This window comes from Neolamprologus brichardi, chromosome 3 (genome assembly GCF_056152115.1).
Source record: "Neolamprologus brichardi isolate AB-2024 chromosome 3, ASM5615211v1, whole genome shotgun sequence".
NCBI classification, from domain to species: Eukaryota; Metazoa; Chordata; class Actinopteri; order Cichliformes; family Cichlidae; genus Neolamprologus; species Neolamprologus brichardi.
The window spans coordinates 35543871-35568427 of record NC_142106.1 but is presented as its reverse complement, the minus strand read 5'-3'; the positions used below and the strand labels follow the sequence as shown (position 1 = coordinate 35568427).

General features: G+C 40.2%; 1 protein-coding gene across 2 annotated transcripts; it reads right to left on the bottom strand.

The window, feature by feature from the left end:
• Positions 1 to 11209: 11209 nt before the first annotated feature.
• LOC148104267 (uncharacterized) lies at positions 11210 to 20951 on the bottom strand. Of its 2 annotated transcripts, none has more exons than XM_087837079.1 (6): positions 20883 to 20951; positions 19249 to 19437; positions 15316 to 16355; positions 14956 to 15111; positions 14195 to 14287; positions 11210 to 12080 (listed from the first exon to the last, which is right to left on the bottom strand). In XM_087837079.1, the coding sequence occupies exons 3-6, from the start codon at positions 15451 to 15453 to the stop codon at positions 11802 to 11804; spliced, it is 666 nt and encodes a 221-aa protein (XP_087693205.1). In that variant the 5' UTR covers positions 15454 to 16355; positions 19249 to 19437; positions 20883 to 20951; the 3' UTR covers positions 11210 to 11801. The 2 variants fall into 2 exon arrangements, with proteins under 2 accessions (XP_087693205.1, XP_087693206.1); XM_087837080.1 differs by having other exon boundaries at positions 15322 to 16355.
• Between the last annotated feature and the right edge of the window lie 3606 nt (positions 20952 to 24557).

Sequence of the window (24557 nt, the reverse complement as noted above, 5' to 3'; positions counted from 1 at the left end):
TGTGGAGAACACACGTCGCCTTCACACACTTCTCCGCAATTTCAGGACGGAGCTCCATGGAGCGCCGATACAACCTCCACTGTGAGGAGAGGACACCGAAGGCATACATTGATATAACACCACAGCCATGCTATCATTGCAAACACTGATAACAGCATAAATCGAATTAAATCGGGACTTGATGAGACCTTCTGAGTATCACTAGAAATATTATAAACAGTCGTCTCCGTACCACAGTTTGCTATCAGTAAAAACCGAGAGCATTCACTGTTAGCATAGCACATCCACGTTAGCAGTGTATAAATGGATAGTTTAGCATATATTAGCACAGGTATCAATAAAGGACTACCATATTAAATACTTTTACTAACCTCAGGCAGATGGACAGGCGCTCTGCAGGTGGGATTGAGCGCCTGTAGTTGGTGTCTAGGCGGGCGATTCTGGGACCGACGCGGGAAAGCAGGTCCTCAAACTGGCCGAGTGAAAGACGGTGATATCGCTGAAATCGGCCGTCATCCAGGCGCAGCTCCTGGAGCAAATGGTGAAACTCACCAAACTGCTCACGCCTCTGGAGGACCTGATGGACCCAGGTACGGCGAGGACGTCTTGTACGCCGCTGCTCTGCTCTCCACAGTACATACAGAAGGGAGACTCTCTCTTCAAGCGCTAACTCGACAGCTGCCATCTTGCAAAGATACCGGTCTGGCACAATTTCCTCCCACATCCCTCCCACATTTCCGGTTCACGCGCGTCAAAATATCATATTTTGAAGCGCGATGGATTTTTCTTGGACACGCGTTGAGACGCGAATGTGCACGCGTCAAATTAGGGGCGTTTGGGGCGTTTTTGTTCGCGTCCATCGCGTTCGGTGTGAACACACCGTAAGTTGTGAAGCGAAAACGCTGAAACCGGAGTAATAAAACGAACGAGGGGAACGACTAGAGTCTCCCGATCGTTTACTCTTGCTGTCCTGTGAATAACACCGGCGTGGTGTTAACTGTTTGCTTTTTTTTGTGATCGCGTCGCGCATGACAATATCACCAGGTAAACTCGCGACATTTTTAAATATTTTGTTGTTCAACAGCATCAAGACTGACGGAGTGTGTTTGAGATAACCTCACAAGTGTCACAGATGACATATTTGACTTTTTTTTTTTTTGCTGGTTTGTCGGTAGCAGCTCCTGAAACGCAAGTCTGCCACACATCTGTTCCACCAAATCCAGTTAATCTAAGCGCCAGTCCTCGCAGCGCGGGCTTGCCGCTGCTAAAACGCTGAAAGGCACAGCCAATCATATTGGCCATATTTGTCACATGACGTAGGACTCCAGTAGAGAACGTAATTTAACGCTTTGTGCACCGCTGGGTGAATGAGACGTTGACAGATCGTTTTTTTTTTCTTGCCATCGGTTTTGTTTTTCTTAACTGGAAGAGATTAAATTATTGGTGGGGACAATTCAATAATCGCTGGATATTGGTGGGGACATGTCCTTCCGTCCATGCCAAATACGCCCTTGGATCACGAGGATGACTTTTAGAAAACTCTATAGCACTGCAAATAACTTTTCAAAAACCTTTGTTTGTTAGTTACTTTTTGGCATAATGAGCCTTTTATTTTGGTGCACTTCCTGCTGATTATGGATGTTGTACAGAGATCCAAGTGTTTGTTTGCTAACTGACTTTCTGTTGAAGCAAAGTTACCTACAATTTTACCCTGCAACTTAAAGCTTTGTGTTTTAAAAATCTGAAATGGGAACAAGGTGCTGTGTGTTTTGATTCTATCTGGGGGTATATTATCAAGTAGTTCAAGTAGTTCCAGTACAAATTATTTTTAGTGTGCACTATGGATTTTTGACTGTACTATGATAGTGCATGTAGAAATAAAAGATAATGCTGTAGTAAGTATATCTGGATTAAACATAACAGCACAAAGAATATAAAAACGGTTAAAAAAAAAAAAAAAAAAAAGAGGGCAGATTTATCATCCTGTCCATTAAACATAAATTATTGAAGGGCTCCTTTATTCAGCCTAGCACTGCCCTCTACAGGAAAACCAAAGCTTGTGTCAATTGTGACACAATTTTGCTGTTAACGCTCCGAGGTGATAAACACCACAGAGCAGGGCCGTGCAGAGAGGTTTAAAGGGGCGGGTGCTCAAAGTTAAAAAGGGGCACATTGAACCAGGCTGAATAACAACAACAGGCATTCATTAAGAATCTAATATGGGCAACAAGGCAAAGAAAACATAGCCGATGTTTTACCTGATGGGTACAATGTTGCTGTTGAGGGGTTGCTGTGGATAGTGCTGGAGGGCAGGGCTGTGTTGATCTGAGACTGTAGACATTAAAAAGTCCATAGGAGAGATGGTAGCTGATTAAACAAGTGTCATGAGATAATAACAAAATGCAGAGATTGGTGACAGCGCTTGGAACCATAAGGCAACAAAAACTGTGAGAAATAATTTAGGCTCTGCCTGTGAATCACTCTTTGCTTCTCTTCTTCCTTCCATCCCATCATTTCATATATCACTCTCCACTTGCTGTCTATCTGAGAACAAGGCACAACTTGCTATTGCAATAAACTATAATCTAATTATCCACACCTAACAACTCTTGCACTTAATGATGACAGAAAAATGTTATAGCCCTGCCTTTAGTAGCCTCACACAGCTCCTACTGTTTCCTCCTCATGTCCTTACCAGCCATGTCTGGACAATGTTATATCATGAGTAATATTTTTTTTAAAAATCCATCTAAATAAAACACACACATGCACGCACACACAGTGACATTTTAGACCTTCTTCAGAATACTGTATATACTATGGGCATCACTGTGCTGATCCAGAATCCTTACATTATTATTTATTACTAGAGCTACAATAATAAAGCAATGAGGAGGGGGAAGTAATAAATATGAAATAATGTATTTATGATGATTCCATTTGTTTCACTATCCACTCTGTGCAGGGGCAAAGCTTATGACATTTTTAAACTGTAGAGATACAATAATTTTACTGCAGTAAAATCCAAATTTTGTCTTATTTAAAATATAAATCTAATATAATCTGCTTCTTAATGTATGTTCTTTAAAATACAGCGTGTGTTTTTTTTTAATATATTATAATTATAATACTGCATAATTATGTGGACATGCATATTAGATCGTTTTTTAGTGAAATATAATCCCTCCAGAAAGGCAGGAAAAGGCCGGAAACTTACTTTAAAACTAAATATGTTCCCTAAAACGGTGGACAGAGCTACAGACCCATGACAGCCTTACACAGGTAGCCAGCAGCTATGACCAGCACTACTTGTGCAGTTAATAAAAGGACAGGTAATGTTTGTCGCGCTGTTGCACACACAGCATGCTCGTTTGCTTCAACTTACCAACGTGTACATAATAAGCTAATACTCCTGTGTGCTTTACACTACAGTGTACGCTGTACACCTACTTACTGGTTTTGTTGCATCAGTCTGTGTCTCTGAGTTAACCTGTGTTTCTCCTACAGCACCGCAAAAAATGCGCGTGCTCTTTGTGAGCTCGTTCCCGGCTCGTAACCAGCGCGTTCTGCCGTCAAGGGCGATCATTGGTTAAATGTGATCATGTGACTGATGCAAGCCAGATCCTTTTATTTAGCAAAACTGTGATTAATAGTTAAATATTATTGTTGAGGGGAACAGACAGGACTCCGCACGCACACACACATTAAAAAAATAAATAAATAATTTTTTTAAAAAGTTGCCTCAACAAAAGGGCACTTTGGGCACCCATCAGGAAAGGGGCGGGTGCTCAAGCCCCTCTAGCCCCCCCCCTCTGCACGTGCCTGCCACAGAGGCTCAAATTTCTTACTTATTAACTGGCCATCTAGAAATGATGAGAATGTTTCGTAGTGTGCTGAAATTTCAAGATACTAACCTGAAATTTTGATTTATGCACCGGATAGGTACACTTATTAAATATTATAGACCTCACTAAAAATTAAATACAGTCTATTACTTTTGCATCGTTTATTACATTGATGGAGGCAGTGATGTATGTGGCTGGGTAATGGCACAGCTAGCGACTGGGTGACTTTATTCACCCGCTTTGGACGTTATCAGTCGATACATTGGGCGTTATTAGCAGATGTCAGTACCATCTCCACCTGCTAGTTTGTTCAGAAGGTTGTTATCATCCATCCAGATGGAGGATCATTAGGAGCGTGGGAAGACTCCAGAAGCCACTCTGGCTGGAATCGGTTGATTACAGCAGTGTTACCATTTAAACGGACAGCATTTATAGAATAACTATTAAAAGTCAGCGAGTGTCAATAATGTTAATATGGTTATGTTAGTAATACAACAAGTGCCAATATAACAACTTTAAGATGTATTTGTAGATATTATTACGTGTTTCACCGTCTGAAGAATCTAAGAAAAGAAGAAATAAGCTTTCATGGACAAAGTTTTGGACTATGATGTGCTGCCAAGCTACAAGCCGTGCTAAAATTGAACAATTGCGATTCTCAACTTCTTACAAATAAGTCAGTGACAGTGTTTTTGGTCTTAAGAAGATAACATTCACTACGAAAGCCTCAGCTTTGTGTCATAGACCATTTGTTTCATGAACACTTGTTGAATAAGACGTTGAGTAAAAGGAGCAGAGATGGCAGATAAACCCGCAAGGTTCCAGGCCCAGGGCACAGAGCTGCAGTAGCGGGACTGGCCACAAGAGGGCACAAAAGTACACCGAAAGAGGTTTGGAAGAACAGCTCAGCAGGCACATAAACGCAAGAAGGTCCAAGCTGTCACAATTAACTTAAAAAATGAATAAAATTAGCGGACTGATGAAAGAGAATGAAAGCCTTGACATTGTTGATGAACATTTAAGTAACTTTTCAAAGCTGCATGAAGAATTCTTACGGGCAAATGATGATGTACTGTCGCTGTTGCCAGAAGATGAAAGAAATGTGGACCAGATGCTCTGGTTCAATCCAAAAAAGGAGCAGTTCAGTGCGTTTATGACTGAAGTTGAGAAATGGATCATCGTAACAAGACGTCAGCATCAAGATGACGTGAGCCCAGATGACAGCGTGTCAGTGACGGCTAGACCAACTGCAAAGAAATCAGGTACCAGCGTTGGAAGAAGCTCAGTCAGTAGCTGCTCATCGAGGTCATCCAGAGATTCTTCGATATCATCTGTACGGCAGAAAGAAGAAGTAGAGCGTGCTGCTCTGCTCGCTCGAGCAACTTCCTTGAAACAGAGACAAGCCTTGGACATTGAAGAATGTAAGTTAAAGGCAAGAAGAGAACAGCTTGAGATCGAGACAGCTATTGCTGCTTCTACAGCCAAAATAAAAGTGTTAGAGGACTGTGAATATGAGAGCAGTAAAAATGATGTGGAACAGTGTGAATCAGCTGTTAAGCAGTTCAGCTCCCAAGAGCCAAAAGTACAAGGTGAACATGATGGGCAGTCAAAGGTAAACAGTCACAGTGTAAAACAAGAAGATGACTTACACCAAACTGATGCCAGTGTTATTCCAATGAATCTATGTGAAGTCATGTTGAAACAAAATGATATCACTGAGATGTTAGTCAAACAACATAGACTGTCACATTTGCCTCAAAGAGACATTCCCATCTTTAGTGGTGATCCACTTGAGTTCATACCATTTATAAGAGCCTTTGACCATACAATTCATGATAAAAACTGACAGTGACAGTGACAGGTTATATTACCTTGAACAGTTCACCAGAGGTGAGCCCAGAGATTTGGTAAGAAGTTGTCAGCACATGAATCCTCAACAAGGCTACAATGAGGCGAGGAAGTTGCTGTTTTGTCATTATGGTAATGAACTGAGAATTGCAACTGCCTACATGAACAGAGCATTTGATTGGCCACAAATTAAAACAGATGATGCAAAGGCCCTTCATAGCTATTCACTGTTTCTCACTGGTTGTAACAATGCAATGCAAAACATCAGTCAACTGCAAGAGATGGAGGTCTCCACGGATCTCAAAGTTATTGTCTCTAAACTGCCATACAAAATGAGAGAAATGTGGAGAGTCTCTGCTTTTGACATTCAAGAAACAAGTGGAAGGAGAGCAAAGTTCTCAGATCTGGTCAGATTCATAAACAGACAAGCAAAAATAGCTGCAGATCCTTTGTTCGGTGACATTAAGGATGCTGAAGATAAAGCAAAGTCGTCTGCAAATGTGAGAATGACTAGATCATCCAGGCAAAGGGGAAGCACATTTGCTACAAGTGTAACACAAGCTGCAAATAAAAGGTCACCTTGCAGACATTGGACTTTTGATAGGATGTGATGTGCACAAGGCTATGGAACCATGTGAGATTATTCATAGTAAAGATAACGGTCCATATGCTGTTCGAACAGTCCTGGGTTGGGTTATCAATGGCCCTCTCAAGAGAGATTCTTGTTTCAGTAAATCGCATCTTTGTCACTAATGTTGAGAATCTTTTGATGTAACAGCTCAACTATGATTTTCCTGAGAAAGCTTCTGAGGAAAAACAGGAAATGTCACGAGAAGACATCATGTTTATGGATTCTGTCAATGGCACAGTTAAAAGGATTAATGGTCATTATAGCATAGGTCTTTCTTTGAGAAACAAAGCTGTCAAAATGCCAAACAACCGCAGTGCAGTAATGCAGAAGGCAGAGAATCTGAAAAGAAAATTAATCAGAAACACAGAGTTTCACAAGGAGTATCAGAGCTTCATGCCTGACTTGCTGAATAAAGGCTATGCAGTTCAGGTACCAAACACAAAGACTACCCCTGAAAATGAGAGAGTTTGGTACATACCACACCATGGGGTGTACCACCCCCAGAAAAGAAAACTCCTTGTAGTTTTTGACTGTGCAGCATCCTTTCAATGGAAATCACTGAACAAAGAACTCTTGCAAGGGCCACACCTAACGAACACAATGATTGGAGTACTAACAAGGTTTAGGTGGGATCACATTGCCTTGATGTCAGACATAGAAGCTATGTATCACCAGGTGCGAGTACCTCCAGAGGACAGTGATCTTTTGCGTTTTCTCTGGTGGCCAAATGGGAACTTGAATGAACCTCTGCAAGAACACAAAATGATGGTGCACTTTTTTGGGGCAACATCCTCCCCAAGCTGTGCAAACTATGCACTAAAAAAAGCTGCAGAAGATGCTAAAGAAAAAATGCCACTAGCAGCAGTTAACGCTGTTCTGAACAACTTTTATGTAGATGATTGTCTTCTGTCAGTTTCAGATGAAACAGAGGCATGTACTATGGTCAGGGACCTGACTGCATTGTGTGAGAGTGGAGGATTTCACTTAACAAAGTGGATGAGCAACAGCAGAGTTGTCCTTGCTTCCATTCCTGAAAAGGAAAAAGCAAAAGAGATTTAAGATTTGGATTTGAGACATGATGCACTACAGGATGAAAGAGTCCTAGGAGTGAACTGGTGCACAGAGACAGATGTATTCAAGATCAGGATAACTGAAAAACCTGTGCCAAAGACTAGGCGAGGCATCCTCTCATTTGTAAGTGCAATATATGAACCACTGGGCTTTTTGACTCCTGTCATTCTGCCAGCAAAAATCATCCTCCGAGAGCTATGTGGCAGGAAGATCTCATGGGATGAGGAAATCCCAGCTGAACTGGCTCAAAGGTCACAAGTTTGGCATTCAGAGCTTTCAAAACTTCATGGCTTTACCATCAACAGGTGTTTGAAACCTGCTGGATTTGGAGTGGTCATATCTACACAATTGCACCACTTCGCTGATGCCAGTGAGAGAGGTTATGGAGTCGTTACTTACCCCCGTATCACAAACGAGAAAAGAGAAACTCACTGCTCATTCATTATTGGCAAGTCCAGAGTGTCTCCTCTGAAGCAGATAACAATTCCACGTCTCGAGTTGACAGCAGCTGCAGTTGCTGTAAAAATGGACAAGCTCATGAGAAAGGAGCTGCAAATGCCACAAGAAGAATCTGTGTTTTGGTCTGACAGTACCACTGTTTTAAAGTACATTTCCAGCGAGAACATCAGATTTAAGACATATGTAGCAAATAGTGTCACTTATTAGACACAACACAAAACCAAGTCAGTGGATGTATGTGAACTCTGAATTAAACCCTGCTGACCACACTTCAAGAGGAATGAACACAGACACATTCATGAAGTGTTCAAACTGGATTGCTGGGCCAGAGTTTTTGACAAAAGATAAGAAAAACTGGCCAATTCCACCGGACATTAAAGAAACACCAAAAAATGATGTCGAAGTCAAAGAGGTGATGAGTGTGGATGTTACAAAATTACATGAAAATCCAGTAAACAAACTGATCTCTCACTATTCAGACTGGTACCGTCTAAAAAAGGCAGTTTCCTGGATACTTATGTTCAAGCAGCTGCTTCGCAGGTTAAGTGCACATCGGAAGCTTCTCATGTCACAAGCAAGTGGCTGTGAAAGCAGCAAAAGGAAATCTGAAAAGGTTGCAGGTCAAATGCAGCAGTTCAAAACATGTATTAAGGGATCTTCACTTACTACTGCAGATGTTGCAAAAGAAGAAACTGAGATTGTTAAGTTTTGTCAAAATCAAAGGTTCGCAGAAGAAATTGCAAGTCTTCAAAAAGGTGACAAGCTTAAAAGGAGCAGTCACATTGTGAAGCTGGATCCTTTTGTCTAGGATGGAGTTTTAAGGGTTGGCGGTAGGTTGCATGAGTCTGCACTGCCAGCCGATGTTAAGCATCCAGTGATTCTCCCTAAAGGTCATCATGTTTCTACTTGGATTCTGAGACATATTCACCAAGAAACAGGTCATGGAGGAAGGCATTACACATTATCCAGGCTGAGAGAAAGATTCTGGATTCCACAGGCAGATTCAGCAATAAGAAAGATCCTGTCAAAGTGTGTAACATGTAGAAGGACATCTGCGAGACCTGGTGAACAAAGAATGGCAAACTTGCCACAAGATCGCCTGATTCCTGACAAACCTCCATTCACAAATGTGGGCATAGACTATTTTAGACCTTTTGAGGTCAAGCATGGGCGCAGCAGAGTTAAGCGATATGGTGTATTGTTTACATGTCTTGCTGTTAGAGCAATACACATAGAAGTTGCCCACTCACTTGAGACTGATTCTTGCATAAATGCATTCAGGAGGTTTATTGCAAGACGAGGTCAAGTGTCTGTCATGAGATCAGACAATGGCACTAACCTTGTGGGTGCAGAAAAGAAAACGCGTGAAGCAATCAAGGGATGGAATCATTCAAAAATCTCAGAAATGCTCATGCAAAAGGGCATCACCTGGACCCCCAGCAGGGTCACATTTTGGAGGAATCTGGGAGAGGCAAATTCGCTCAGTTAGGAGAATTCTTAACCAGATCCTAAAGCAGCAACCTCTGGATGATGAATGCTTGCAGACATTGCTATGTGAGGTTGAAGCAATTGTCAACGGCAGGCCAATAACAAGAGTGTCTAATGACCCCAATGATTTAGACGCACTTACACCCAATCATCTACTTCTTCTTAAAGGGCAGCCAGTACTGCCACCTGGATTGTTTCAAAGAGAGGACTTGTATGCAAAAAAAAGGTGGAGACCAGTGCAGTACCTGTCAGACATTTTTTGGAAGCGTTGGACTAAAGCGTATTTGCCGCTTCTACAAGAAAGACAGGAGTGGTTAGTGACTAGGAGGAATCTGAGACCAACCTATGTTCTCATAGTTGATGACAGTGCACCAAGAAGTTCCTGGTTAATGGGAAAGGTTGAGAGAACAGTTCCAGACTCACATGGACTTGTCAGACGTGTGTTTGTCAAAACCAAAACTAGCGTTTTGGAGAGGCCTATTGACAAGTTATGTTTATTGCTTGAAATGGAGGCAACAGTTTAAATCTCAGCCTCATGTGTAACAGATTTATGTTCAACACATATGACTTATGTTTCATATAATGTTTGGTTAAGTTAGATTCTGAGTGTTGATATTAAATGACGCTTTATTGTGTTAATATGTAATTGTTATGCCTTAGCAGTAACAATTAGGGGCTGGAATGTTAGCGCCATTTATAGTAATTACATGTTTTATTTTGAAAAACCTGAAAAGGATATGGTGTTTTTTGTTGTGAAAGGTTGGTGAGAAATAAACAAGTGAATGGCGGAGCGACACGATGGTTTTACCGTCGTTGTTGCACGAACCGACACGTAAAAAAGCCTCTTGTCTATCCAGACTCTTATTTTAGATATAAGAAAATAGAGAACTCCAAGAAGAAACAATATAGCCGCTACACCCCCTAAAATTAGTGTCCGGCCCTGGGCAGAAGAAGTTAAAGCCTGGGCCTGGACAAGCGATAACATTTTCTTTACTGTAGCTGGCTTGTCTGTGGTCTGTGTGGTGCTCCACGTACACTCTAATAAATAAAACATTGGTTCAAATTAAAAAAACATGTTAACGTTTTCCACTAGAATTTTTGAGTTAAGCCAACTTCTGGCAGAATAACATTAATTCAAAGCATTATTTTTGAGTATGGTGAAGTAGCTTTTTTGGCCACAATTAAACACATTCTTAAGTAAAATTAACTTAATAATTTTCAACTAGAACACAAAAATTTAAGTTGATCCAACGTGAATTTTATGTATAGTGAAGTTACTTTTTGGCCACAAAAAAAACCACATTCTGAGTAACATGAACTTAATAATTGTCAACAAATACACAGGAATTTAAGTTGATCCAAGATTATATTTATGTATGGTGAAGTAACTTTTTGATCAAAATAAAACACATTTATAATTAAAATGAACTTAACTGTCGGCATAAATAGTATTTATGTTGGTCAAATATGATATTTTGGTTACAGTGTAGTAATTTTTTGGTCCTACAGGAGATTCTATAAGGGCATTTACCTGTTTCCCAGCAGGCTAAGTCGCTCCAAAATACAACCTTGATCATTTGGCTGTGTCTTATAACCATGACTACCGCGTGGGCAGGCTCATGCATGGTGGTGCCTGCCCACAAAGAAGTCAAGGTTCTAAGACCTTAGAAACTTGTCGATCACTTTTTTCCCCAAACGAAGGTCAGCCTTAACATGCGCTGTGTGTGCTCTTGTGTCATGACCTTCAGAAAAAGAAATGGATGTTGTGTGTGTTTGTTTGAATGCGGCAGATGTGATGCCAAATACCTGGACATCAGCTAAGGGACTCGTACCTGGTGCTCAGAAAGAATAGAAATTCAGACAGATGTATTCAAATGAGTTAGACCCATTTAATTACAATAACAAACATCACAATTCTTTAACGTGCGTGCGAAGTGCAAGATTTGTGGGCTTCAGTTTCCTAGAACACAAATTGCCCGCTGAAACTTAAGGAACTGTGTATTAAAATTGTAATACAACCTACTACTTGAATCCTCTTTTTTTTACTTTAACATGTGACAGTGAATCAAAACAAAAGATGACAGGCTGCTATACATTAAATGCACTAATTTAAACATAAAATGAACAAAGCTTCTTTCATTCAACTTTGTCAGCACTCTTACAAAGTATTCTTGATTCTCTTCTATATTTGACTTTTCACCTTCAAGATTAAGGCCAGCTAAAGAGGGCATTACACAAACTTTAAAACACACCAGTACCCTCAGAACACAGGTCATGGGAGAAATTAAACGCATTCCTTAAAAATATGCAAATAACAGCATTTAAGACACGGCAAAACATTAACTCAGAAGACTTAAGAACAGCACTTTAAAATTTAGTAAAACACAATGAAGTAGTGCCAGAAATGCAGGAATAAGGTTTTTGTGAAACTCACTCACGAATGGTCTATCAAGTCTGCTCTAGAAAATACCAAACTTAAGATTCATTACTTTAGAGCTGGCTTTTTGTCCATCAAGCTCAAGGCATAGCTTTTGAAATACCTCAAAGGTAAATTTCAGCTGCTTGGGATAGGTAAGGTTCAGAGCGTAGATTACTCCCATCATCAAAGCACAGGATCTGGCAACATCAATCCTCTCCAGGATCTTGGATCCCTCAACAATGATGGTTGCAGGCCCATCACCAATGATAGCAATCTTCATGATTTGCATTGCAAGGTCTGCGTTGAGCTCCTCCTCATCCTTGTAGGAGAAATTAAATGTTAGGATGTATAAAATACATAGCTCAAGCACTTCAGGATGACGTGCATAAGGGAATGAACTACTACAGGTAGGAAAATAAGCTAAAACAGGTTGTCTTTTGTGTTTTTCAGTGATTTTACTTTGTTATTCTGTAATTTTAAAAGCTAAATTAAACCATAATCCAACGTTTAAAATAAAAAATGTCTTGTTTTTCACAGTTTTGTTTTTCCACTTTGAAAAGAAAATCTAATAAATCATTTTTAAGGGTTATTCCACTTCTAAGTGAAATTTTATCTATTGCCATATTGCCACAGTTAGAAAGTGAGAAACAAGCCTTTTGTAAACAGCACACTAATTCTCCTGATCCGGAAGCAATCCATTTGCTTTAGCAGAGCATAAACAATGGAAGTGAATAGCAGGTGCTAGCATGTTGTGTGCAAAAGTGATTAAAATGACTCAGTAATGAAAACAAATATTTCTTGGGAGCTCAGTAATCATGTTCATGGCGAATGAAAAGTGCAAAAGTAACACGGAAGATTTGCAGAAGCTGATTTAGACTTGAGACTACATTGCAGTTACGACAAACACCGCTGTAAACATCCACTGCATGGTGCATGGATATAACGCAACAGTTGAAAAAGCCTCCAGCTTCCATAAACAAACACACACAGCCACTACTATACAAGCATAGTAAGCTGCAGTAACAATGGATGGGTCTTTGATTTGTTGAAGAAATATTGCACAAATAGCATGTTGGTTTATAGACACTGGTCGGCAGTGGCTTCAACTGCTGTGTTATAACCATGTGGAGGCTTACAGCAGTGCTTTGTCATAATGTAGTCCCAAGTCTAAATCGGCTCCTGAAAATCCTTCATGTCAATTCATACTTTTCATTTGCAGTCAGCATGATTGTTGAGCTCCCCAGGAATACTTGGTATCATTATTGAGTGATTTTAATCACTTTTGCACACAAAATGCTAGTACCTGCCATTCACTTCCATTGTTTATGCTCTGCTAAAGCTGCTACCAGATCAGGAAAACGACTGCGCTGGCTACAAAATTTTTTATCCTGTGTGTTTATGTTGCACCTTATCACGGAAACAGGTTTCTATTCAGCAAATTATGTTCAATGACAATGGCAATAAACATCTTCGGATTGTAATTCTGAAATGCTTTTTTCTCACTTATACATGGCAATAGACATATCTTCATTTAGGGTTGGAATGTCCCTTAACTCATTCAGTGCCAGAGATATTTAGCTTTTTCACTGATTTTGAAGGCTCACAGAATATTTTGTTCTATGACTATGTGAATTCTGAAACCACCATGACAAAAATGAGTCTCTCTTCTTTCAGCAGCAAAAAAAAATGTTTCTACCTCTGTTATTTAGAAATCTGCAGTAGAAAAGAGAAACTTTCATGACAAAACACCTGTTTCTGGATCAAAAGCGCTTTGTGTAAATAGGTTTTTCTAGCAGATCAGTGACTTTGATGTAAATATTTCATGTTTCAATGATTCATGCAACATCTCAACTATGTTTTACTACTATGAAAGTAAAAAAATCACCTGTAAAAATGGACTTTTGGCAGATTATTTTGTGTATAAAAATAGTTGTTTATAGACACTTTCAACATTTGAAAAATATATAAGAAAAAAGCGACTGATTTATGATTCAAAGAGTCTGTGTGTGTGTGTTACTCCCGCATGTGCACAAGTGAGTTTCTAACAGGAGATACTGGTCAGATAAATCCGGTTCATGTTCACTGGAATTGCTAGAAAAACCATGACGTCAGGCTGCAGACATCTCAAGCTCGAAATGACGAGCTGGATCAAAAATCGCGCCACAATACTCGTTCTCAGTAAAGCCGACTGTCACGCTGGTGGGATTTTATCCATGTAATCAACTCCACCACCTTCTCAATTCAATAAAAAGCTCAAGAGGCGTCTATGGCACTGAGCGTTCGGATTCATTTTGACGTCTAAAGACGTCTATGGCACTGAATGACTTAAATACTCAACCCTGAACAGAAAATCCAATGAACAAAACACAAAGACCCTACAGAGACATGCATTCAAAACTAAACAAAAAATTAAAAACCAACTCAAGTACTTACGCTGTATTGTTTGAAAAGATCCTCCTCCTTCTCTCCAAGATAGACTATGAGGCAGCGAATAGCAATTTCTCTGCGCTTTTCAACTGTGTTGTCCTGATTGATAGAAAAAAATAGATGTGTTAAAAAAAATCAGATGTAAGTAGCTTACTTCATATACTGAAAATGATATCCATAATGATATAGCATTTTTTAAATTAAATAATAAAAAAGTTAATTTGGAATAAGGTGGAAAAGGTGATCTGGCTATTCTCCTGAGTTTCTTATTGTTTGGGACCTGCTTACTCCGCACACAGTGGGGGGCATGGCTGTCTCACTCTGCGGAGATCTGACAAACGCTGCGCTTGTCACCTGGACATTCCTTCTTCATAAGTAAAAAAACTAAAATAAAGATACATTTTGTTGTACTTGTGCTCTGAACTTGTATAATAACAATAAATATCCATTCATTCAATTACAATGTAACTGGCACAGATACAGTCTTCCTCCATGTTATGTATTGTTAACGTGCTTGCGCGTGTGAAACACTTTATGTAAATCATAGAGCTTTATTTAAAAATAATAAACAGTGTATATTGTACAGACGACATATTTTCTTCTTTTGCCCTGCCCTAGATGCAAGTGTAACCAAAATATGAACAATTTTGGAAAAAAATAGTGTTAGTATACAATGGACCTTGTTCAAAGCAGCCATATCAACATTTGACATGAAAAAAGTAAGGCAGATGCAAATAAAGGTCTATTCATAAAGTTATTCATTATACCTGCAGAAGCATGTCCTTAATCTGCCTCATTCTCAGACCTGCAGCTCCTCCTTTTGACAGGGTCAAGGCCATCAGTTTTGGGGTGCATTGGTCAAGCCTGGCCAGAAAGGTTGATTCAAGGCTGACTGTTGTTATCCTCTTAAATTCTTCACATATCTGCAGGGCACACCAGAATAAAATACAACAAGAGACATAAGTATAAATAATTCATAAATGAAAATCCAAATGTGCATTTGTAAACATTTAAATGTATTAGGTGTAAATATATGCATTTCTAAATTTTTTATTTATCTGACTTCAATTTGTAATTTCATCAATCCACAACACAAAAACACTGGTTTAATAAACATTTTATCTCACCTGTACCTCGCTAAAAAGAGCAGGCCAGCGCTTCATGAAGTCACTGATGGCAGGGGCCTCTTTCACTATTTCCTCCCGACGAAGGCTGAACGTCTTGTCCATTTTCTGAGCTACCACTCTGGAGTTGTCCCTTTTCATCACTTCACTCAGTAGCTCGATTATCTCTTTTTCCAAACTTTCACTAGTTTCACCTTAAGCATGAGGGGGTAGGTAGTTCACCTCAGCCTTCTTTGGTTTTTTGACATTCTTTGCCGGGTATTGGTCACATGTCATTTTCCTCTTAAGTGAGTTTACTTCAACTTCAGGGCAGCCGAGACCTCTAAGCTTGCTTCTGAAATTGTTCATCTTGTACTTTAGACGCTGCGCCCACCCATAGCATCCATTGAAGGACCCTGGTTCTTTCAGGCAGGGATGCTTTAGAGTCAGGACCTCTGCAACCTCACTGATCTGCAGACTGGATGGATAAGCAGTATACTTATAAATAGCTTCTGCTAGTTTTCTAAGGATGTCAGGAAGCAGTGGAATTAAATCTTTTGTAGGGAGAAGAGTCCCATCTTTTTGGAAGCGCTCGTTGGCTGACCGAATTTGGATCTCTGTGAGGTCAGAAAAGCTGGGAATCTGAAACTGAACAGGCCAGCGCTGGTAACGGTGCCCTGGACTATCTTCAGATGCGGAAAGAATCAGAGTGTCATTAGTTGACACAGATGAGGTGTCAACAGAGTCCTCCTCAGATGGATTATCAGTCACGTTGGTCACATCACTTAAGGTCAAGGTTATTGTAGGCTCCTGGTCCTGGAGAAACACAATCTTGATTGTGTCCTTGTCCTTAAGGTCAGTTGTCGAAACAAGGGTAAAAAACTCATCACCAAAATCAGCATCTTTATAGTGAAGACAGAAGTCTCTTGTAATGGAAAAGGTATCACGGATGGCTGAATAAAGGTCATCCACCGTTTCTGGGATTCCAGAAGGTAGTACAACTTTACGGACATCATGATCTGCAAGGATCACTCGAAGTTGAGACGGTTGTGACATTAGGTAACCTGTAGACCAAATTTTTGACATGTTTCTGTAATTCTTAGTAACAGCTAAATAGTGCATAATATAATAAAATTTGATCTCCATGTATGGAAACTAGGAGCCAATTAACTATATGCCATCTCTGAAAATAGTAGAAAGACTGAGATTTGGGTTTGTCTTTTTTCAGCTGAAAATCTCCACACAAAGTATGGAAATCATTTATGGAACATAAATGCTGCACTTAAGAGTCATAATGGTTGTTCCGCCACAAATGTAAGAAATCAAGGGGACAGTGTCTGATAACTCAGCTGCCTCTATGACTTTCACCGGACCAGTTTTCTCAAGCACATAGCTCCTCAGATGTTCAATTGACCAAGCAGTTACACCTTTCACTATGAATCCCACATTGCCTTTCAAAACCACAATCTGGATCAACTCCCCAAAATCTGGTAGACCACCAGTGGAACCATAAGCCAGGATCATTCCACTAGTGTACTTGGTGCCTCTGTAACACACACTTTTGGCTATCTGGACACATGTCTCACCAGGAAACTTAGCCTGCAGTGCTTCTTGGATATCCTCTCGCAGCACACTAACATCCATTGTAGACAGTGTTGTAGCCTGTAGTAATGGTCTGACAGCTCTGGAATCATGTTGGTTATAAGCAAGCAACAACTGATGCTTCATGGCCAGTGACAGCAGAATATTTCTAAAACTACGAGTATGTCTGACAACTCGCTTGAAAAAGCTGTGCTTTGCCTCAAACCGCATTGTCCACAGTGACACCAGAGGACCATAAGCCCTGATAAGTTCTGGATAATGTTCTAGGAAATGGTGTTTTGGAATGAGGCGTTGCTCTGGAAAAACCATGAGAAACCTGTGTTTATGCTCAGATATCTTACTGTCCAGGAAGCAAATGGTCTCCTCTGTGTGCACTTGATTCACAACAAGCTCAACAATGTCTCGAAGGACAAGAAGCAATTCCCATGCTGGGTCAGCCTCAGGGATTTTTGATCCAACCATGAGTGGCAAGAGACGAAGCAAAGCCCAGTTCTCGTGGGCATTGCCCCCCACACTTTTCCGTTGGGCAAAGTTCACAGGAACAAGCTGTGGTGCATTGGTTTTGTCCGACCATTTATAGGGGAACTCTTTGATGCATTTGTTCAGCTCTTCAAGAGTGAAGTATTTGTTGTGAATGAATAGTCTTAGGCACAGTGCTATTTCTAGGGGCACTACACCTTCAAAGAGATCATGCAACACATCAGGTGGATATCCAGACAAAACATGAAAATATTTAAGTTTTGCCGTCAGTGCACACTGTCTCTTCACTCCATAAACATGCATCAAACTGTTATTTTCCTGTAAAGCCTGGACATGCAGTGTGTGTTGTTCCGCTGTTCTGGGTGGGAATGCCTTATTTCTCACTTCACCATCTTGAAATTGTGACTTTTCACCAAGACAAAACCTACAGACATATGAACTGGAAAAGCTCTCAACAAATCCCCCCATAGAATGGGCACCAAGGTTGTCTGCAACTACACTAAACACTGTGCCTTTGACTCTTCTACCCAGTGATGGAACATACAGTCCTTCCTCCTCTAAGACCACAAGATCTTTGAGCAGTGGCTCTAACACAGCACTGTAACCAAATCTCTTTACATCCTCAGCCTTGCAAAGAATTGCTAAGAAGATTGAGTTTAGCTCAGATCTGAGCAATGAAGGGACATCAGCTAATACCCAATATACAGATGTGATTTTGTGTTTTTTCCTGGATGTACCGAGAGGATTGCAAATCTCAAAGTCATCCACATAGAGATTTAGCGCAATTGTAAGGTCATTTTTTGAGAACAACTCGTTGGTTTTGTAAAAGGTGCCGTCATGAAATGAGTTGTACACAGTTCTCTGCGCCTCTGCTTCACTCAAGATCAGGTCTAGTATATCTTTCCTGCTAAGAACCTGAAGTAAAGACTTTAGAATGGGAACATACTGGAAGCTACTCTCTCCAGTAAGAATATACTCGGCTCCACGACAGAAAAGTGTTCATTAAAATACTTTCTTCTTTTGAAGGCAGAAGAGAGAGGACCACCATCACAAAGGGCAGCGCTAACAGGGTTAGCAACACATATGTTGTTCACCATTTCAGACACAATGGCTTCATCAACTTCACAGTTGTGTCTCTTCAAGCAGGACTGTAAAATGTCTTTCATGATGGGAGCGGAAGCTGAATGACAAATAAAATGCAACGACTCTACAAGCTCATCAATGCATTGGTTGGGAACATGAAATGAACTCTCTAATTTCAACATCAAATGAGCCAAGCTTCTTTCAATCAACTTTGGCAGTACATTCACATCATCATCTCTAAACTCCTCAATGTCAGATTGTTCACCCTCCTGATTAACTACATCGCTGCACTGATCTGTTTGTAAAGGCTTTTCAAACCTCTTTAAAACGTCTTCTTTAAACTCATCTAAAGAGTGGGGAGTGTGCTTGCGATGTTTATGTGACGCAAATGTTCCATAAATGTTAGTTTTGAAACTACAATTTTTGAAAACACAGGACACAGTTTCTTGCTTTTTCAAATGTTGACGAAGGTGTTCAAAATACTCTTTTTCAGTGGAAAATGTGCCCACATTACAGAACTGGCAACAGAAACTGAGTATTTCAGAGGTTCTCACTGTTGAGTGAGTTGAGTGTTTCCTTGATATGTGTGATTTTAGGCTACCCCATGACTTAAATGAACAAAAACAATCTAGGTAAAGACATGGCAGAGGCTGTACACTGGGGATATGGCGTAACCTATAATGTTTCATCAGCTCTTCCTTAGTGGAGGTTGCAAATTTACAGATTTTGCAAGGCCAATCCATACTTCATGATTCTGAATTACTCAATTCAAGCTTACTTGTTAAAGCTTACTTCAGAAGGTCCCTTGGTATTCGATACCAGGAGAAGATGATGGTTTGAGCCTTTGTCCTGGCAAGAAACACAGCAAAGTAACTGAATATTTCGGTGAGATTCCCACTTTCTTTAGAAGGCTGACCACGTCTTAACTGGAACCGCTAGATCTGCAACGCCAGGACAGTGTATAACACCAGAAAGTCGTGCCTGCACAAAAATACAAAAGATGGTATTTTCAACTTCACCTGTGAGTCTTCAATACAGTGAATACGTTTCACCTGTCAAAGCTGTGTGAGCTAGAACCAAACATTCAAAACTACATAGACCTGAATACACTGGGTGCTGGAAAGCCTAACGTGGCTTTCCATAGATCAAATATACATAGAGGTGACATGGACTGGGCCAGTCTGTTGGAGCGTGTATCCCCACCGACTGCGATCTCGGAGGGGTCTCCACTCGCCCCCAGTGCATGTATTTCTACTGAGGAATGTGTTAACTCAAAAAAAAACAAAAAAACAAAACAAACAAACAAAAAAAAAAACTATATATATATATATATATATATATATATATATATAGTTTTTTTTTTATCAACAAAAGCAAACATAAGGTGTGGCATGACAGGACAGAATCATTTCTGACAGTAAATACGAAAAAAAAACAAAAAAACTTTTTTATACACAAGCTACAATGTCAATAATCCCACTTGATCTGTTTTCATTTCATTCTCCAAAACCAAATTGGAATCAATGCTGAGTCAGCAGCTATGGTCATTTTTGTGCACCCTAGTGTTGCAAAAACTGGCATACTACTGAAACCATATGTGGGATTATTGACCTTTCTTGCCTTATCTGTTTGGAAAAATATTTAAACATTTTCCTTATTTACCATGGGTGAATACATTCCTCAGTAGAAAAAATGCACTGGCGGCGAATGGGGACCCAACCAAGATGGCGGCCCGCTATTGATTTTTTCTTACTTTCAAACTTTATTGAGGCATATCAATGTTACAGCCAGTGCCAATGCACGTCGCCTCTACGTCTCTACAAAACACGGAAAGTCCCCAAAAATTAGGGACAGCTAACTACCCTACCATATGCGGCACAGTGCACTTAAGTCTGGTCTTTTACCTGTGAAAATAGGCCGAGCAGACGGTGAAGAACCGCTCTTAGCGGTCAACAGACACACCGGACTAATGGCGACCGCACTTCTTGCACAGAAGCCAATTGGGTTGAACTTCACCCCGCAACGTTACGAAAATTTAGAAGTGTTTCTTAACAATTACTAACATAAAATGCTTCCCTTCAAAAAATAAATTTCACATTTCAAAAATAAAATCACAGTGAACACAACTTAGCTTGGCTAGCTACGTTAGCATAGTAGTTTGCGCCGGGGCTAACAACGTCCGCTATCTTTTAAAAATTATAAGACAATTACAGTGGTCTGCATTAGAGTAACGTCAGTGTTAAATTTTCCAAAAAGAGCCCAATAATTTATGCTATCGCGGAATTAGCTGCTGTGTGTATATTAAAACACACAAACGCGGGGGCAAGCTAAGATGTATGTTATGTATGTTACGTCGTTGTTTTAAAGTAAACTAACAAAATCCAGAGCGACTGCAAATATGTGTAATTTCGCATAAAATTACTCACCGTTCGCCACGAACACAGCTCTTGATAAACCTTGAACACGTGCTGTTGAATATGTCCGCTTGAGTAGAAGAAGGGAACTGTGAGCTGTTTACACGTCATCAAGTTGTATTTTACATTGACAGAACTTAAAATTATATTGTTTTTTGATTAAAAGAAGATTTTAAATTCAGACAAATCACAATTATATATTGAGTAAAGAGGCATAATTTATGTGTCACCCGAACTCAATAAAATAAAAATTTTAATTAGGAAGTCTAACAGCATTTATGAACTTGATTTTTCATTTCACAACAACATATATATGTAAGTAATGACTAAAGGTCCCATTAATTACTTTTTAGAGTGTAGGTTTTCTATGTAGTGAAGTTTGCGGTAAGTTTAATTTTGCGTTTACGCCATGTGCAGAATCCACTTTGTGGAATGTCTCGCAGACGTCCACACCTGTATTTGTCCCAAGCTTGACATTGTAAGCAGCGACGACGTGCTCCGGCATTTCATTGAAGTGAGCTCCAAGTCAGTCAGTCAAAATGGGAAGAGGGCAAATGGAGATCGGAACCAGCGACTTTCACCTTTGAAGTCGCAATCCTAACACACTGAGCGAAACTTCCGCGCCATTCTTTGACAGCGCGGCATGGGCTTAAGACGATTATTTCACATTCTCTGACTTGGCGTGTCAGATTATTCTTCGGTTCACAAACACACATACACACAAATATTTAATACAATATTCCTGAACAAATACGTCTAAAAACCATTCATATTTCTCTACCGTCTGCTTTTACAATATAGTTTCCACGTGTCTTTTTCAACCTCTGCTTTGGGACTGACCGGACACTGCAAACACTCATATCATCTTTTATCCTCATAAGTTCAACATTTCTGTCAACATTTAAACATTCATACAAAGGATAGCGTTTAGTTTAAGTCTTGTTCGGGAACATGAGTCGATGCCAAGCTTTTGTCTTGCTTCTTCTTCTGTTATTTAACCTGATGATTCCTTTTAGAAATATCCGACTCTGTAGCTGCTGAATATTGTGCTTTGTTGACCGGCTTCCTGATCACATCTGGTCAAAACTAAAATTAAAAAGAAACACAATCAACTACAACGCTTTGTATATCAAACGAAATCTTTATTGGTGCAGTGTGCGTTAGGCAGTCATTGTACTAATGTCCTGGTAAAACCTGAAACACTTTTGCAAATATACCAACTACACTGAACTGCACTGGGTTTAAAAGGAACGTGACCCCGCCCTGGTCCCCAAAGTCATACCCAGAAGCCAGTTTACAAGTTAAGGTGATTTTATTGCTACCAAACTGAAAGCTTTAACCCCAAGATTAACAAAGGCCAAATTAACAAACAACACAAGTTTCTTTCAAAAAGGGAAGTGCTACCTAACCCCTGGGTGAGACAAAAAACAAAAAAAGACAAGTGCTGCCCCTAACTCCCTAACTGAGTAAACAAGAGAAAAAAGTACAGAAAATAATAAGGCCGTTCACCGCTTCTCCAGTGTCTACATACTATTGTGAATAACTTTTCTTTTAAACCCAAAACATGAATGATGCATTGATGTCCAACTCTGCACGTCTTTCCGTTCAGCCATCACACAGGAGGAAGGTCATTGATGATCCACCCAACGTGGCCATCTCGCTGTATCGTGACTGTGAACAAGGCCAGCAGAATAGTAAGAGTCTGAACTTGTCCATCTCTCTGTAACGCGACGGCAAACCAGGGAAGCTGAACGGTCAGAGTCTGAACTTGGCCGTCTCTCTGTATCGTGATGGTGAACCAGGGAAGTTGAATAGTAAGAGTCTGAACTTGGCCGTCTCTCTGTATCGTGATGGTGAACCAGGGAAGCTGAACGGTCAGAGTCCAAGCTTGTCCTTCACTCTGTAATGCGACGGTGAACCAGGGCAGCTGAATGGTCAGAGTCTGAACTTGGCCGTCTCTCTGTATCGTGTATTCTCCAGTGTCTACCTACTATTGTGAATAACCTTTCTTTTAAACCCAAAACATGAATGATGCATTTATGTCCAACTCTGCACGTCTTTCCGTTCAGCCATCACACAGGAGGAAGGTCATTGCTGATCCTTTGTCCTGAGTCTTGTCTCTCACACCCTTTCTGATTCACTGCCTCTTTACAAGTGAAAGACTATCCCACAGGAATCAGTACTACCCCACAAAACCAATCCACCGCTCATCCCACACTACTGCCCACCCAGTGGCTGTCCATCCCTCTTTGGTGCACTGGGCGAACACTCCCTCAGGTTACACCCTTTTTACACATGTTCTTTTCTACTCTGTGATATTCTTGTCAATTTTCTTGATATTTATTATCACCTCTGTTATTCCTTGATATTTATAATTGAGTGATCTGTATATATTAGTGCTATTTCCTAAATGTGTAAACTCTGTAACATAATGTATTGTTTACAGTTTAGTCTTTTACTGTTACTATTTTTATCATTTCTTCTTGGGCCAACTGCAACCCACATACTATCCTTAGGGATTAATAAACTATTCTGATTCTGATTCTGATTGTTTCAGGATGATCTGCCATTTTCCAATGACACATCTGCTTACCTGCATCTTTTGCTCGTTTCTCCTCTTCATTTCTCCTTTTTTCTAAACTGAGCACCTGATGGCTTTGATCTTTTCTTGTCCATCTTCCATTGGTTTTAATTTTGCACTCCAGTATGAACACAAATCTCCCAACCCGATGATCACCACAACATAACCTAATATACCTACACCTTAGTTCACAGATATGCTTTGTCTATCATTTATTTCAAATCATGAATACATAATGGGCTTGGATTTACAACATTATGAATGAAATGTGCTCTATTTGGAAGCAGCCGGCCCCCCTCCCCTTTCGACGGGTTGTGTGTGAGACTTTAAATCATCAAACTTGAAATTATACCATTTAAATTGTTATTGATCCCTTTACCCCGAGCCCTAAAGTGAATGGCCTGTATTTGTATAGTGCTTTTACTAGTCCCCAAGGACCCCAAAGCGCTTTACACATCCAGTCATCCACCCATTCACACACACAAAGTGTATAAAGTGTATATTTATTTTCTTACTCTTCTTATAGAGTCGTCTCGTCTCTATGTACTGGGCTGTATGTAGTGCAGTGATTCCTGAGATTAGGGACAAAACAGGTTTTAATTTTCTAAAATATATTTTTTGATTTTTCAAAAACATATTTACATATAATTGTTACTCAAAGTTTTGGCTGTCTCACCATGTTTTGGTACAATCTCCCAGGTGTAACATTTTTTAATAACTTGTGTTTTTGCTGGAGAAGTGCAAGGTTTTTGTCAACACAGTCAGACACAAAGAAATGTATAATGCCTGGTGTTTTCGTGTTTGTTGGTTTGTTTTTATTTAGTTTTATTTTGCGAGCTGGTCATTAGACCAGCCAGCCAGAGAATCCCCCGCCGCCTCGCCCTCTCCTCCCTGTGCCGAAAGCAGCAGGCAAACCTCGGAGGGCGCCCTAATTCCCAGCAAATGGGCGATAGAAAACCGATGCCTATGCCATCCCCAAAATGCGCTGGCATCACACAGGAGGAAGGTCATTGATGATCCGCCCAACGTGGCCATCTCGCTGTATCGTGATGGTGAACCAGGGAAGCTGAATAGTCAGAGTCTGAACGTGGCCATCTCGCTGTATC